General features: G+C 66.3%; 1 protein-coding gene across 6 annotated transcripts in view; it reads right to left on the bottom strand.

Annotated features, from left to right (window-relative positions):
• The window catches only part of ZBTB7A (zinc finger and BTB domain containing 7A), a 28,015-nt gene extending 14,566 nt beyond the window's left edge, over positions 1 to 13,449 (bottom strand). Inside the window, exons 1-2 of one of the 6 annotated variants that reach the window (XM_033854692.2) lie at positions 13,277 to 13,449; positions 2,304 to 3,580 (exon numbers count right to left, since the gene is read on the bottom strand). In XM_033854692.2, coding sequence (XP_033710583.1) covers positions 2,304 to 3,565 — 1,262 coding nt within the window. In that variant the 5' untranslated portion in view covers positions 3,566 to 3,580; positions 13,277 to 13,449. The other 5 variants (XM_033854694.2, XM_073803445.1, XM_033854693.2 and 2 more) reach the window with 5 other exon arrangements.
• Positions 13,450 to 14,094: the final 645 nt, after the last annotated feature.

Genomic DNA, 14,094 nt, shown 5'->3' with positions numbered 1-14,094 from the left:
CATCCTTCAAAGCCCCACTGGAAATGCCCCTCCTCCTCCAGGAAATCTTTCCCAACCCCGAGACAAAGGCCTGCACCCTCCTCCCCCCAGGCTCTTTCAGTCCCAAGTCCCTCCCTCTGGCACCTCCCACAGAGCTGGTGTCCCTGCTTGGCCTAACTTCTATGGCTTCTTACTGTTCTGAGGATCAAGACCTGGACCTTTGCAACCAGACCCCCTGCCTATTCTCTGGCCCCGTTATACCCCCACGTGAGCCAGCAGAACCTGGGCCACAATAAACTCATCGCTCCCTGGATTAACTTGAGCTGTTACCAGAAAGAGGATGGCAATGGCCAGGCGCTTCCCGCCACCGCCTACCCCGCCTCCTAGGAGCCGGCTAACATGGTCTCCCAGTTGTCCCACTCAGACCCTGGGGCCAGGTCACGGAGGGAACAGGAGGGACTCGGATTGTTCTAGCACTGTACAGAGATGTCCCTAGCTGAGGCTTGGAGGCTCAGAGAGGGGAAGTGACTTGCCCTGAGTTGCACAGAGGGTTGGGGGCTGTCCCAATGTGGGGTGGGGGTGGAGGAAGCCCCAGTTTCATCACTTCAAGCCCCGGCCTGGGTAATTATAGCCCCGGCCGCCACAGGCCCTGCTTACTCAACTCTCTAGTGTGACTCAGAGGGGCCCCTGGGCTCCCCAGCCTGGAGGGAGGGGCGGGGGCTGGGGCCCTGGGGGGCAGAGAGGAGCCAGGTGGGCACCTGGGAGGAAGAGGCCTGGCCTGGTGGCCCTCTCTATGCCTCAGTTTCCTAGAACGGCAAACAGGATCAGCCCTGGGTTGAGGGCGGGGTGGCCAAGAGAGCTCCAGGCCAGAAGGTGAAACTGAGCCTGGCTGAGGGTGGGGGCGTGGGGGAAGGTGTCACCTCTCCAGGCTCTGGCTTGCTGGGCCTCTACCAGGCTGCTCCTCCCAGGCTCTAAGACCCCTGAGGGCAGGACCCACAGCCAGCCCAGTCCACCATCTCCACATCTGGAGCAAGAGGGAGGCCCCTAAGACCAGCGGCACCCCAATCTCACCAAAGGGGGGGAGCCAGGCCACCCACCAGGCTGCCTGCCTCCCGGCCAGTGCCCTTTACCCCTGCCTGGCACTCCTGGGCCCTGGAGTCCCAGCCACACCCTCCTCTCCTGGCTTGCTGGGGAGGGGGCCCAGGTGCTGGTCCGGGGGTCAGCTCCCAGATCCTGTCCCCACAGGGCAGGGCCGGGAAGCTGGGACAATGGCCTCTTTCTTCGGCCTGGGTGGGTGTGGCTTGGGGAACCCCGGGGCTGGTGAGGGTAGGGGGTGATGCTGAGTCACCCAGCCTGGCTAGGCCCCCACACACCAGCCCCCCGCTCCCACTGGGCTGGCCCACAAGACCCAGCCTGCCACCTCTGGACTCTTAAGACCAGATCGCAAAATCCCCCCAGCCTGGCCTCAAACTCCTCCTGTCCAGGGACCAAGCCCAACGGCTCCCGTGCCCTTTTCCCTCCACTGGTTGTGGCGAGTCCCTAAGCTGAACTGGCCTCAGGGCCTTTGCACTGGCTCTTCCCTCTGCCTCTCCCTTTCCCGCTCCCCACGGCTCCCTCCTTCTCCTCCTTCAGCTCTCAGTCCTCGGGGAAGCCTCCCTGTTTAAGGCAGCACCTACAACCACACCCCGACCCTGTTCTCTGCTCTTTTCCTCCCTGGCACTTTCCACCAACTAGTGTTATCAGTTCTGCGGTTTTATCTCGCACATGCTCCGTCGCCCCCACGGGGATTTTGGCTTGTCCCTCCACTTTTAGAACAGGGCCTGGCACCCAGCAGGCACTCCATAAATGTTGGCTGAATGAAGCAAGTCCCCCGGGCTCACGGAAGACTTCAAAGTTACCTAACGACCAGAACTCCCTGCTCCCAGTGGGGCTGTCACCCTCTCCCAAGGCCCAAATGCTCCAGTCGGGATGAGAAGAACCACCCAGGGAAAAGGAAGAAAAGCAACTCCTTGGGCCCTTCCTTCCAGCCTCACGCAGGTCGGCACCGCCTGGCACGCTTTATGTTCTAGTGGTCACCTTGTTTAGGGCCTGCGCGGCACCACCCACCCAGGCTCTCTCGACAGGCGCATGGGGGTCGGGGGTGCCCCGATGGACAAGGCACCCTTGCAGGGCAGGGCGCGGTGTTGTTTTCGCACGCGGAGGCAGGGTGTGAGTGTGCTCGCGCAGGCGGGGCAGGGGGTCCCCGTGTGGCTGCTTTTGGGGCAAAGGGCCCCCAGGAAGCACCCCCCTCCCCCACGCCCCCCGCCGCGGTGGCGCCGGCTCACCTGGTGAATCGGACCTTGCAGATGTTACACTCGTAGGGCTTCTCGCCCGTGTGGGTCCGGATGTGCCGCGGCAGCTTGCCGGCGCCCTGGATGACCTTCTCGCAGATGGGGCACTTCTGGAAGGCCTTAGCCCGGATCTTCTTCTCCACCTTCTGCGACCAGGCCGGGTAGACGTCGCCGTCGTGGGCGCCGCTGAAGTACTTCAGGTAGTAGTCCACGACACCCTTGTCATCCGCCCGTGACTCCTCGTCGCTGTCCCCCGCCGTCGCCGCTCCCGCCCGGCCCACCGACGACATCATCTGCTGCAGCAGCGTGCTGGCCGCCAGCCCGTCCGTGTCGGCCCCGTCCCCGTCCTCGCCCTCGGCCGTGCCCGACAGGAAGCCCGGAGAGTCGCCCGGCTCCGGGGCCGCCTCTGACAGCGAGGCTGCCTCCTCCTCCCCGCCCCGGCCGTAGTGGCCGTTCTGTGTGGCGGTGGACGGCTGGGCCACGGGGGGTGGGAAGAGGCCCCCAGCAGGGGCGTCGTCATCACGCTCCGGCCACAGACCTGGGTTGCTATCTCCCTCATCCCCGTCCCCGGCCGGGGGTCGCTCGGCTGGGGGGCCGGGCCCGTAGAAGTCCAAGCCATTGCAGTCGCCGGCAGCCACGGCGGCCACGGCAGCGGCCACGGCCTCCTTGGTGGCGTCCAGGTCATCGTCGGATGCGCCAAAGGCAGACCATGGGAATGAGGCGGCGGCGGCGGCGGCGGGCAGGCTGTTCATGGGGTTGCTCTGGAAGAACTCGAGGTACTCCTTGGCGCGAAGGAGGTTTCGCTGATCAATTTGATCTACGAGGTCCAGCTGGCCGGCATCGGCACCCGCATCGGCCGCCAGGATCTGCCGGTCGAGGAGGTCGGCGCAGACGTGGCTCACGGCGGGGATCTCGAGCAGGCGGGCGGCGCTGAGGATGTCGCCCACGTTGGCTGTGCTGACGGTGAGCGTGGCCGTGTAGGCGAAATCCATGAGGGCCGTGAGCGCCTCGGCGCTGACGAAGTCGATCTCGTACACGTTCTGCTGGTCCACCACGGCACCCGACGTGAACAGCTTCTTGAAGTATTGGCTGCAGGCAGCCAGCACCGAGCGGTGCGTGGGGAACTCACGGCCCTCCACCAGGATCACCACGTCGCACAGCAGGCCCTGCGTCCGCTGCTCGTTGAGTCCGCTCAGAATGTCGCTGCTGTGGTCGGGGAACGGGATCCCGATGGGGCCGTCCACGCCGCCGGCCATCTTCCGCGCCGAGACCTGCAGCGCCGGGGAGGAAGGGGCGGTCGTGAGGGACAGGGAGGGCCGGGCCCACTGGCTGGGCTGCGAGGCCCTCAGAAAGTAGTGCCCCCACCTCCCCCACCAGCCTCGGTTTCCCCAGCTCTGCATCAGGATGGTCCATGGCTGGTTCTGCATCATCAAAGTGAGAGGACGTTGGCGAAACCCAACTGGGTGCTTCAGAGATGAACACCGGCCCCCCTCCCGGCTTTACGAGAGAGGGGAGTGCCTGTCCAAAGGACAATTTGAAGTGGCGTGGGAGCACACAGAAGGTGCTCAATAAATGCCCAACACAAGTTGTTTCCTAATGAATCTGAGCACGGGATTCTGCCCATGCCCTCTCTAGGAGGCCACAGCGGTGACATAAGGCACCCACCGTGCGCTGCCCTGGCTGAGCGCCCAGCAGTCCCAGAGGCAGCACCGTCTCCACCGCAGAGGTGAGAAAATGAGGCTCAGGCTCAGGGAGTCCCAGGGGCCCATGGCTGCACCTCAACTCAAACCCAGGGCAACTGACCCAAGAGCCAATATCCAACCAGCATGGCCGTCCATCCCTGCCTAGCCCCTCGGCCTCCTTAACCTTCTCTCCTGCCTCCTGGTCGGGCCCAGTTCTCTTGGGGGACTCTGAGTCAGGAAGGGGTAAGGCCAAGACCCAGGGACCTGGCCAGGGTCATCAGGGCCGTGGGTGTACCCTGGTGGGGTGGGGCGGTGACTCTGCAGGACAGACCCCTTCCTGCCCTGTGGAACCCCTAGGACGTGGCTCAACCCTCGCAGTGAGTAACTGGGGGAAACCAGGCCACTGCCTGATGCTCCTCCCTGCCCACTCAAGCTGACCCTGTCAAGGAGGAGTGGGGGGCCAGGGGGCCTCCTGCCCACCTCCTGCCTGGCCAGCCCCTCTCCTTCTGGCCACCCTGTTTGCACTGTTCAGCCCGGGACGAGGCCCTGCCACTCTCCGGGCCTCAGTCTCCCCATCTGTCAAATGGGCAGAAGCCTTTGGAAAAGCAGGGCCATGGGGGGGACTCTGTCCCGCCCCTCTCCCCTGCCTCCTATTTTCCGCCTTCCCCTGGGCTGTGACTCATCCACCCACTTGGGCGCTTGTGCAACCCTCTGGCTCTGTCCCCACCCCTCCACCCTCTCCGGGGAGCCCCCGGCTGCCCCAAGCCACCCAACAAAACCCACATTCCTCCAGGCCCAGCCAGCCTGCTTTCAGGCCAGAGCCTCTGCATGTCTCTGGGGAGAGGGCCTGAACAGGGCCTTCCTCAGCCTCTAAAGACCCCAGGACCCCCAGCTGGGTGACCCAGCTCAGCTCTAACACAGATCCCTCCCACTGTGCCTCTAGTGGGATACAGGCGGCTGGCCCGGCAAGGGAGCTGGGCTTGGTCTGGTCAGTCCTAAGGCCAGGGTAGGCCTGTCCCGACCCAGGCCCGCCCTGCGAATGGGGTCCAGGCCTTGGGGCCGACACAGAGGCCTTTGTGTGGCGTGCAGGCGGCCAGTGCACTTCCCGGGACGCCTCTCTCCGCCGCCCGCCCTCTTTCCCGCCGACCGCACCAGCTGCTTAGCTCCCGCCTCTGTTCCGCCAGCCCGCGGTGGGTGGCGGGGCAGGCTCAGATGTGGCTGCTGGGAGCAGGAGGAAGGGGATGGGGGCGCGACCCCCCCCCAGGCTCGGCCACGGGAAGCCTCGGCAGAGCCCCCTGTGGCGGCTTCCACCCCCTGCCACCATCTGCCGTCTGGCCCCGGGCCCCCGGGAGCGAGTGGGCAGATGGGACTCCGGATCAGACCGGCCTCGGCCCCTCCTCGCCCCTCCTCTGATCCGGGCCACCAACGCGCCAAGATGGCCACCCTGGCCCTGCTTGCCAGTGTCCCCTCAGGGGTCCTCCTGGGGCCTCTAGGTCGAGACCTGAATTGGTCCAGGTGACTCACCCCTCGCCACGGCCCCTCCACCCCCGCCTTCCCAACGGCACCAAGCCCACCGGGCCAGGCGCTGGCACATCCTTACTTCAAGCGTGAGGCTGCCCAGGCTCCCACTTGCTGGAAGCCACCCGGCTGGGAAGGAGCAAGCTCCGGCCTTGAACCTGGGCTGGGGCAATGTACCCAGCCCTGGGCCTGGATCTCCACCAGCTGGAGGAGCCGGGCCACATGCTAAGAGCCTGTTGTGTGGGGCAGCCCTTGGGTCTGGGCTGGGTCTGAGGGTCCGCCCCCCTGTCCTTTCCCAGCTGGGGCCTCTATTTCCCGCACATAATCATCTGAGACCCTCCCCCAAAGGGCAGGGCCTGGGGCAATACCAGCCAAGGAAAGCCCCAGGGAAGTAGCATGACCCCCATTTACAGATGAGAACACCAAGGCCCAGAGACAGCTAGAATCCAGGCCAAGGGCACCCAGCAAGGCTGATCCAGGAGCTGACAGAGGCGAGAGGCTGGGGGTCCCCCAACCCTCCCTCCCCGACACCTCCCAGCCAGCCACAGCCCCTTCCCTGGCCCTGGAAACTAAGCTGACCCAGCCCTCTCTCCAGGAACATACGCCACCTGCCTGCCACGCCCGGGGCCACTGCCCTCCCCCTACCCGGGGCCTCTCAGGGCCCTCCCTCTAAGAAAGCAGAGGAAGACCCTGCCAGGTGGGAGAAGGAAGTCACGTGGGGTCCAGGCAGCAAAAAGCACCTATTACTGAGCACCCACTGTGCGCCACAGCACCGGCTCACCAGGTGACCCCTGTGGCTCCCTTCCTGGCTCTAAGAGGCCCTGCTGGCACCTGACACCTAGTAGGTGCCCCGACACGTGGCGGTTTCCTCGGTAATAATGAGCCAACGAAAATTTTCTCCTCCAGGAAGCCTCACCCCCTCAACGACCAGGGTCCCCTGAGCCCAGGCCCGCACCCACCCAGGGCCCCGTGTTTCATCACAGCTCCACCCCAACACTCGCCCCCATGGGATTTCCGGGGCCGTTCGATGCTGACTCGGCGGCTGGCCGAGGGGCAGGTCTCAGCAGGCTCTTCCTGGGCTGGAGGTGGGGCGCCCTCCTCCCTCTGGGCTGCTCCCAAGCCACCCTCCACCCCCCGCCCCCGGCCTCCCCTGGGCAGTGCGCGGTAGGGGCGCAGCAAACGACAGGAGGAACCAAAGACCAAAGAGCTATGTGCTGGAGAGCCCACACCCAGCCCCGCCCACCTGGCTGGCAGGCACACCCAGTACCAGGGGACCGTGCCAGTCCCACCTCCAATCTAACCTAGGGTCACTTGCTGCAGCAGGCAGCAAGGACCCGGGCCTGCTTTTTGCCCTCCCAGGGGGCCTCCTCTGTGCCCTGGAACCTTCAAGAACTAACTGGACCCTGGGCTTTAGAGATGAGGAGAGGCTCAGGGAGGTGATAAGGCCAGGGCAAGGTCACACAACAGACCGGCAGCCAGGCTGGGACTCAGATGCTCTGACTTGAGCCGGCCTGAGCTGACACCTCTCAACTACTGGGGATGCAGGGAGAGGTCAGGAGCGTCCTGACTTGGTCCCAGGAACAGCAGGTGTCACCCAGGAAGGACCCTAGGATTGTGGGAAAGGTTTCCTAAGCATGGGAAACAGCAGGGACAAAGGCTCAGCGGTGGGCACCTGGGAGAGGGGCAGGGGAAGGAGGCTAGAGAGTCCCCAAGGTCAGGTGCAAGGTGAGGGTTGGGGCCGGGCCTCCTCCTCCCCCCCACACTCCTCAGGGGGTGGCCAGCAGTGGATAGGTAGGTAATTGCCACCTGACGCCTTCCTGGAGGAGTGTCCAGGGATGCGGGCAGCTTAACAGGGGGTTAAGGCCTCCCTCCCTACAACTCAGGGAGAGAATGAAAGGAAACTATATAAGGGACCTCTAACACCTACTACCTGCCACAGCAGCCCGCGTCCATATCCTGGCTCCTCCATTTCCAAGCTGGGTGAACCTGGGCCAAGAAAAGCACCTCTCTGTGCCTCATTTTCCTTGGGGGTTGTGACAGTGGCAAAGGGTTCCACTCTCATCCTCTTAGCAAACTTTGGCCTAGGACCTACTGTGTGCCAGGGACAATCCCCAAAGGCCCAATGAGGCTGTTTACCCCCTCCCTTGTGGATTGGGGGCTTTGAACTTCACCTCTGAACGTCATTCCAGGAATCCAGCCCCCTCCCCAACTACTGTGTACCAAGGAAGTGTGTGGTGAGCCCCAGGAGGAAGCTGAGCCATCATGTGTGTGGGGGGGAAACCAGGCCCAGAGAGGGTGGGCGGCCGCCCCAAGGTCACACAGTAAGTCTGGCGCCCAGGTGCGGCTGCCAGGCCAGTGCCCAGCCGCCCCCGCCCCCTCCCAGCCTGGCAGCCTGTGTTGCAAGGTTGGTCCTGACGGGTTACCCCGCCCCGACCTGGTGCCAATCCCCGCCTGGCCCAGTACCGAGGCCGGGGTTTAATGGGACAGGAATGCAACGTCCTGATCAGGAGGTGGGGGGCACCAACGGCTCAGGGTGACTGCTGGCTGCCAGCTGTCAGCCTGCCCCCTGCCCGCCTGTCCTCGCAGGCCTCCCTCCAGGCCAGACACCAGCAGACAGGCCCTCGGCCATTTTATGTGTCCATTTATTGCCCTAAATGGGGAGGGGCTTCCTGCCCGGGGCCTTAAAGGGCCAGAGGCAGGAAGGTTGCAGGCCCAGTGGGAAGTGTGTGTGTGGAGGCTGGTGGGGGTGGGGACTAGGAGGTCATGGGGATCCCATCTGAGCCCCAACTCATGGGTGGGGCTGAGGCCCACCCTGTTCCCACGCTCTGAGTGCTGTCGTGGGCCAGGAAGTACAGCCCCGACACCAAGACCAGCTTCCAAGAGGAAGCCCTGTGAAGAAAGAGCCATTTTCAGTGGAAGTGGAAGGAATAAGCTTCCTGTCACCGGGAGTAACCAAAGCCAGGCTTCACAGAATCCCATCCGTGCCTACACTGCCCTCAACTCAGGCTGCACCTGCTTATCCAAGATGCCCAGGAGAGGCCTGGGTGACTTCCATCCAGACTGCTCCCTCCCTCCCCTGAGGCCAGCTTGTCACCTGGAGGTGCCTGTGCCACCCCCAACCTCACCCACAGCCTGAGCAGGTGGACTGCTCGGCCTGGAAACCCCAAAGGGGTGCTTGGCCCACTGGGGCCCCAGTGTCCTATGCCTACAAATTCAGCCAGTTCCCTCCTATCAAACACATCCTGATGGGAGGTGGGACCGAGCCTTGTTTTCCAGTCAAACCCGAAAGGCGTGGGTGAGGACACTTCCACCAAGTGGCCGTCCACAGCCTGCTGGGGGGACAGATGGAGGGGCTGGTCCTTTGGCCAGATTCTCCACAGGGCGCCTTCCGCGCTTTGGTGCTCCAAAGACTCGGGACTCAGGCTGCAAGGGCAGGGGCTGTTCCTCAACGGGGCTTGACGGGAGCCTGGTCTGGATCACCTCAGCAGCAATGCTCATAGCTCTGGGAGGAAGGGTCTGTAACCACTGCCCCACTTCACAGGCCAGGAAACTGAGGCAACTTGCCCAGGGTCACACAGCAGAGCTGGATTTGAACACGGGTCACCTGTCTGGCTCCATCTGGCCAAACTAACTAGTCCTGCCAGGGCTCTACCCTCCTCTCCCACCACACACACTGCCCCCAGGTACCAGCAGGGGACTAAATCCCCCCACCCTGGGGGCCTCGGTGGGGGGAGGACAGCTTATTCTCACGCCCCCTCAGAGCTGCCCTGTGACAGCCCAGAAAAGGGAGAGGTTTGCCTGAGGTCACACAGGGAGCCTGGGGCAGGGCTGGAGTCCAGCTGACACCTGTGAACTCAGGGCATCAGAAAAGAGATGCAGGAGGGGCTCCCCCAGGCCCTGACACCACACAGCACTCACTCAACAAACATTCCTGGGGAATCACTGAGTAAATCCTCACTTTTGGCCTAAAGGTAATCTCCCCATTGTATCGATGGCAAAACTGAGGTTGGCAGAAGGGAGGTGACCTCCCTAGGCGGACCTCAGGTGGAGCGGAGGGCTGGGCTGAGATTGGACCACGGTGGCCCCCACCCAAGCCTGTTCCTCTGGTCTCCACTGCCCAGGGCTGTTGCAGGGTGGTTTATGGTCTATCAGGTGCCTGGAGCACAAGATGACAGGTGGGGGGGTGTCTCAGACACACACACACACACACACACACACACACACACCCTCCAGCAGAATCCCTGCTGTGTCCTGAGCTGACCCAGGTGCTTCCTCCATGAGGGAAGCAAGGAAAGGGAACACAGGTGGATCTGCAGGCAGTACCTGGGGGGAACCCACAACCACCTCATTTTACAGAGAAGGATGCTCAGGCTCCAAAAGGCCATGGGGCTTGTCCAAGGTCACAGAGCAAGTGGGCCAGCATTTGAAACCCCTGTGGACCCCCTCCTCGGGCCAGCTCTGCTTCAGAGGGGTTGGCCCTGACTCTTGGCTCTGGGAGGTGACCTGGGTCTCCTCGGAAATAATGGGTTGTAAAAACACAGAGCCCTGCCAGTCTCCAGGGGCCAAGGTGCCAAGGGGCGGGGCTGCAGCTCAGATGGGGTGGGAAGGGCCTGCCTCAGAAGACTGGGAGGCAGGGAGGCTAAGGCCCCTGCTGTGTGACCTTGGACACCTTGCTGCCCCTCTCTGAGCCTCACTGTCCTCTTGGGGCAAAGGCTCCATTTGGCAGACAGGTGCCTGCTGTGAACCTCCAAGCCCTCTGGAAGATAGGTGGGCCGGCGCCCCTCGGCTGTGACACACAAAGGACTTTGGACGCGTCCTAAACTAGGAGGCAGGACCACAAGGGTCAGACCCAGCTCTGGCTGGGTGACCTTGGGCTGCTCTCTGCTTCCCCCAGGGCCTCAGTCTTCCCTGCCCCATAGGGCACCACTCTGAGCCTTGCTCTAAGCCCCTGAGGCCCCACGCTAGCGTCTGGCCTCCCCTCCTGGTCTCAGTTTCCTCGCACGGCATCGGGGACCTCCACCAGCCCAACCAGCTTATGGGTCAGAGGGTTCCAAGGAAAAGAAGGGAAGGAAAAACGCCAGCACAAGGTATAGCTATTGCCTCGAGAACCTTCCCCAGTGGACGAAGGCCGAGCACTGCCGGGCCTCAGTCTCTCACACAGAGAAAAGGGTGCATGGGCTCCCCGCAGCCACCCGCTGCCGAGGGCCTCTGCTGAGAGTTGCGTGGCTCCCCGCCCGGGCCAGGGTGCTGACTGGCCACCACGCAGCCAGTCAGCCAATCAGAACTGAATAATAAATACCCCCCCAAAGTGACCCACGAATTAAAATTTCAGTGTCCCCGTTGGCTCCTCTTTCCTTCATTAGGCATGCGGATCCCAGGGCTTCGCTCTTCCAGCCACTGGCTCCTGCCCCCCCTTCTCCCCTAGGCTCCCGTCTCCACAGCGATGGCTGGCGGTAAACAGAGCCCCGAGCCCAACCGATAAGTGCCAGGCCCCACCCGGGGTGGCCCTCGGGGGAGAATGCCCCCCTACCTGGAGCCTCCGGGGCCTGGGCAGCAGCAGGGCCTAGCCTGGACTCCCCGGACCTCTCCCAAGACCAGCTCTGCCAGTAGGAAGTGATCGGCTGGTCCTGGGGAGGGCCCCCCAGTGTGGGAGCGGCACACTCAGGGTTACGCCCTGGCCCTGTTGGGGTGGGGGTGGGGGGCTGACATGGAATCCTGGACGCCCTCTCCGGCCGGGCCTGCTCCGGCCCTGGTCCGGGAGGCAGCTGGCAGGGAGGGGGGGTGGGGGAAGCCAAGCAAGCCCGCCACCCATGGGTGAGCCAGGTGGGCACACCCGGTGGAGGGGCACCAACACCTCTCTCACTTCCGCCGCCTGGCTAGGGGGAGAGAGGAGTTGCCTACCTCCCCCTGCCACCCCGCCAACTGCTGGCTACATTCCCCAAACATTTAGTGGGTGCCCACAGGGTGCCCGGGCCTGGTTGGACAGCAGTCTCTTGCCGCGGTCCACCGGACTCCCTCACCGCCGGCCAGCCAGCGCGGACAGTGCCTCCCAGGACCCGCAAAGGCCTGGGCCCCGGGGGGTGCACCGGCCCCAGCTCAGGCCCCTGCCTGGTTCCCAGGCCCGGGGCTGGGGGAGGGGGCCGGTTCCTAGGCCGGGGAGGGAGGCAGAGCGAGGGAGGGGGCCGGATCCCACCAGTTCACCCCCTCCTCTGCCCGGGCTCAGGGTTCGCACGTGGTGGTGGCGTCAAGGGGAAGGAGGGGTGTCCGGGCCAGAGGAGACGGGGTCACGCGCTTTGGGGGCGCGGGCAGGGCAGAGGGGTGCTCTCTGCTCCCTACTCCGGGGCCGGGGCCGGACGGCCGCGCGGGCAGGGCGAGGGGCCAGGCCGGTCCCCCCGCCCAGGGCTGAGTCAGGCCCGGGCGGGGGCAGGAAGCGGCCCCCTCCCCCGCCCCGGCCGCAGTGCGCGGCCCCCGCCCCGGCCCGCGGGCCCCCACCGCGCCGCCCGCGCGGGGGGCTCCTACCTCCTTCCCGGGGCAGCGGCGAGGGGGCCCGGCCCCGGCGGCGGCGGTGGCGGCGGCTGCGGCTGGGCTGGCTCCCTCCGAGGGGCCGGGAGGCGGCAGTGAGCCTGGCCCCGCGCCACCCCCCGCCGCCGGCGGCCAATCCCCACCCGGGCTGGGGGGAGGGCGATGCAAATTACCCCGGATCTGGGTCCGCCCGCCCGCCACCCCCACGCCCGGGCCCAGCCTGCACTAGGCCGCGCATCCCCGGGCTCGCCTGCGCCGCGCGGCCGCCCGGGCCGCCGCCCTCCCCGGGGAGCGCCGGGTGGGTGACCCCCCCCCCCGGGGCGGGGGGCTGACGGGAGGGGGGCTGGGGACGGTTACACAACCAGGCGGGGAGGGGCCCCGGGGCGGGGAGGGGGCCGGCCCGCGGGCCGCGCAGCCGGAAGCCGGGGACCGCCACCGGCCCCCGGCAAGGGGAGCCCGGCTCCAGGCCCCGCCCTCTGGCCGGCAGGGCCCGCCCTCGAGCCGCGCCGCGCGATCGGCCCGCGCCCATTGGCTCTCCAGCCCGCCGCTCACCGCCCCTCCTCCGCACCGCCCCTACCCGCGGGCCGCGGCGGACCGCCAGCGCAGGGCACCCTGGGACTTGTAGTCCTATCCGCCTGCCACCTGCCAGCCGCGAGCGCGGGGGAACTACGATACCCAGAGGCCCGAGCGGCCGCGCCCGCCCACCCGGACACCCCACCCCTTCCCCCTCCTTTGCAAAGCCCCCCTCCCTGTTTTTTCAGCCCCCTCCCCCCCCTCCCCCATGGAGCTCAATCCTGGCCAACTCCAACGTATGCACGCAGCACCGAATAGGCCCCCGGGGGGCGAGAGCGCCCCCAGTACCCAGCTGCAAACTTAGCACGCGACGTGCCCCCCTATCTCCCCACGCCGGCTCCCCCCACCCTCAATGCAGCCCCGCTTCCCCTCCCCCTCTCCCCGCGCGCCTGGGAGCCCCGAAAAACCATGCACGGAGGGGGGGGGGCTGGCGCACAAGCCCATGCACTTCGCCCCCAATACCCACTCCCGGGCGGCGCCCCCTCCCCGTCCTCGGGATCCAGGGCGCCTCCCGCCTCCGGGCAGCTGCCAACCACCCCCTCCTCTGAAACTTGCGGGACGTCCCCGGCTCCCGGGATCGCCCCTTCCCGAGAGGGCAGGGGTGGGCGCAGCGCCCCCGGTCCGTCCCCGCCCTGCACCCCGCGCTGGGGGCTACGCCGGGCGCTGACTTACCTCGCGGGGCCGGGCCGGGGCCGGGCCGGGCCGGGGCGCGCGGGGCCGGGGCCCGGAGTTGGGACTGGTCTCCTCGGCCGCTCGCCTCTGGGGTCCGCGTCTCGCTCTCCCCTCGCTGGCTCTCCCCTCGTCGCTCCCTCGCTCCGGCGGCGGCGTCACTGCCCCTACAGTAACTGTACAGTACAGCCAAAGCCCCGTATGATGCTCGCGACTCCCTTCCTGGTTTCTCCGAGGGCAAGAGGGGTCCTCCCTTGTCTTAAAGGTGCCGCAGCCGCCGGCCCCCCCACGCCCAGCCCGCCCCCCCCCAACCCCGGGCTCAGAGGCCAGAACAGGCTCGGCAGGTCCCCTCTTGCCACGTCTCTGCCCTCCCGTGGGGCTTCGCCCGCTGCGCTGGGGAGACCGGGCTGTTATTAGGTTTTGTCAAGTTGGTGGGGGGGTCCAGCCCGCCCCCGGCGCGCCCCCCCCTCCTCTGACCTCTCCGCCCCGCTGCGCGGCGCCGTGCCAGCCTGCCAGCTTATCTGGCCCCAGAGCTCCCCGGGGCGCGGGGGGAGCGGGCCCCCCGGGGTGGAGGGGGTGGGGGCCTCCAGATAAACAGGCCCCCAGCCTCTGCGCAGAGGCGGGTGCGGGGGGGCGCGGGCTTTGCCCCCGACGCCTGGGGCGTGGCAGGATGGCAGCGGGGGCGGGGAGGGCTGTGCGCACTGCGAGGAGAGACGCGGGCGTGGGTCGCGGCTGCCCGGGCTGCTGGGGGTAGGGGGGGCGCGAGGGGGTGGAGACCTCGGGCCTGGCGCCGGCCCTCCCCGGGCCTCAGTTTGCCCAGC

Source organism: Tursiops truncatus, chromosome 3, assembly GCF_011762595.2.
Source record: "Tursiops truncatus isolate mTurTru1 chromosome 3, mTurTru1.mat.Y, whole genome shotgun sequence".
Taxonomy (NCBI): domain Eukaryota; kingdom Metazoa; phylum Chordata; class Mammalia; order Artiodactyla; family Delphinidae; genus Tursiops; species Tursiops truncatus.
Note: the sequence above shows the minus strand (reverse complement) of the source record. Positions and strands in the feature narration are given on the sequence as shown.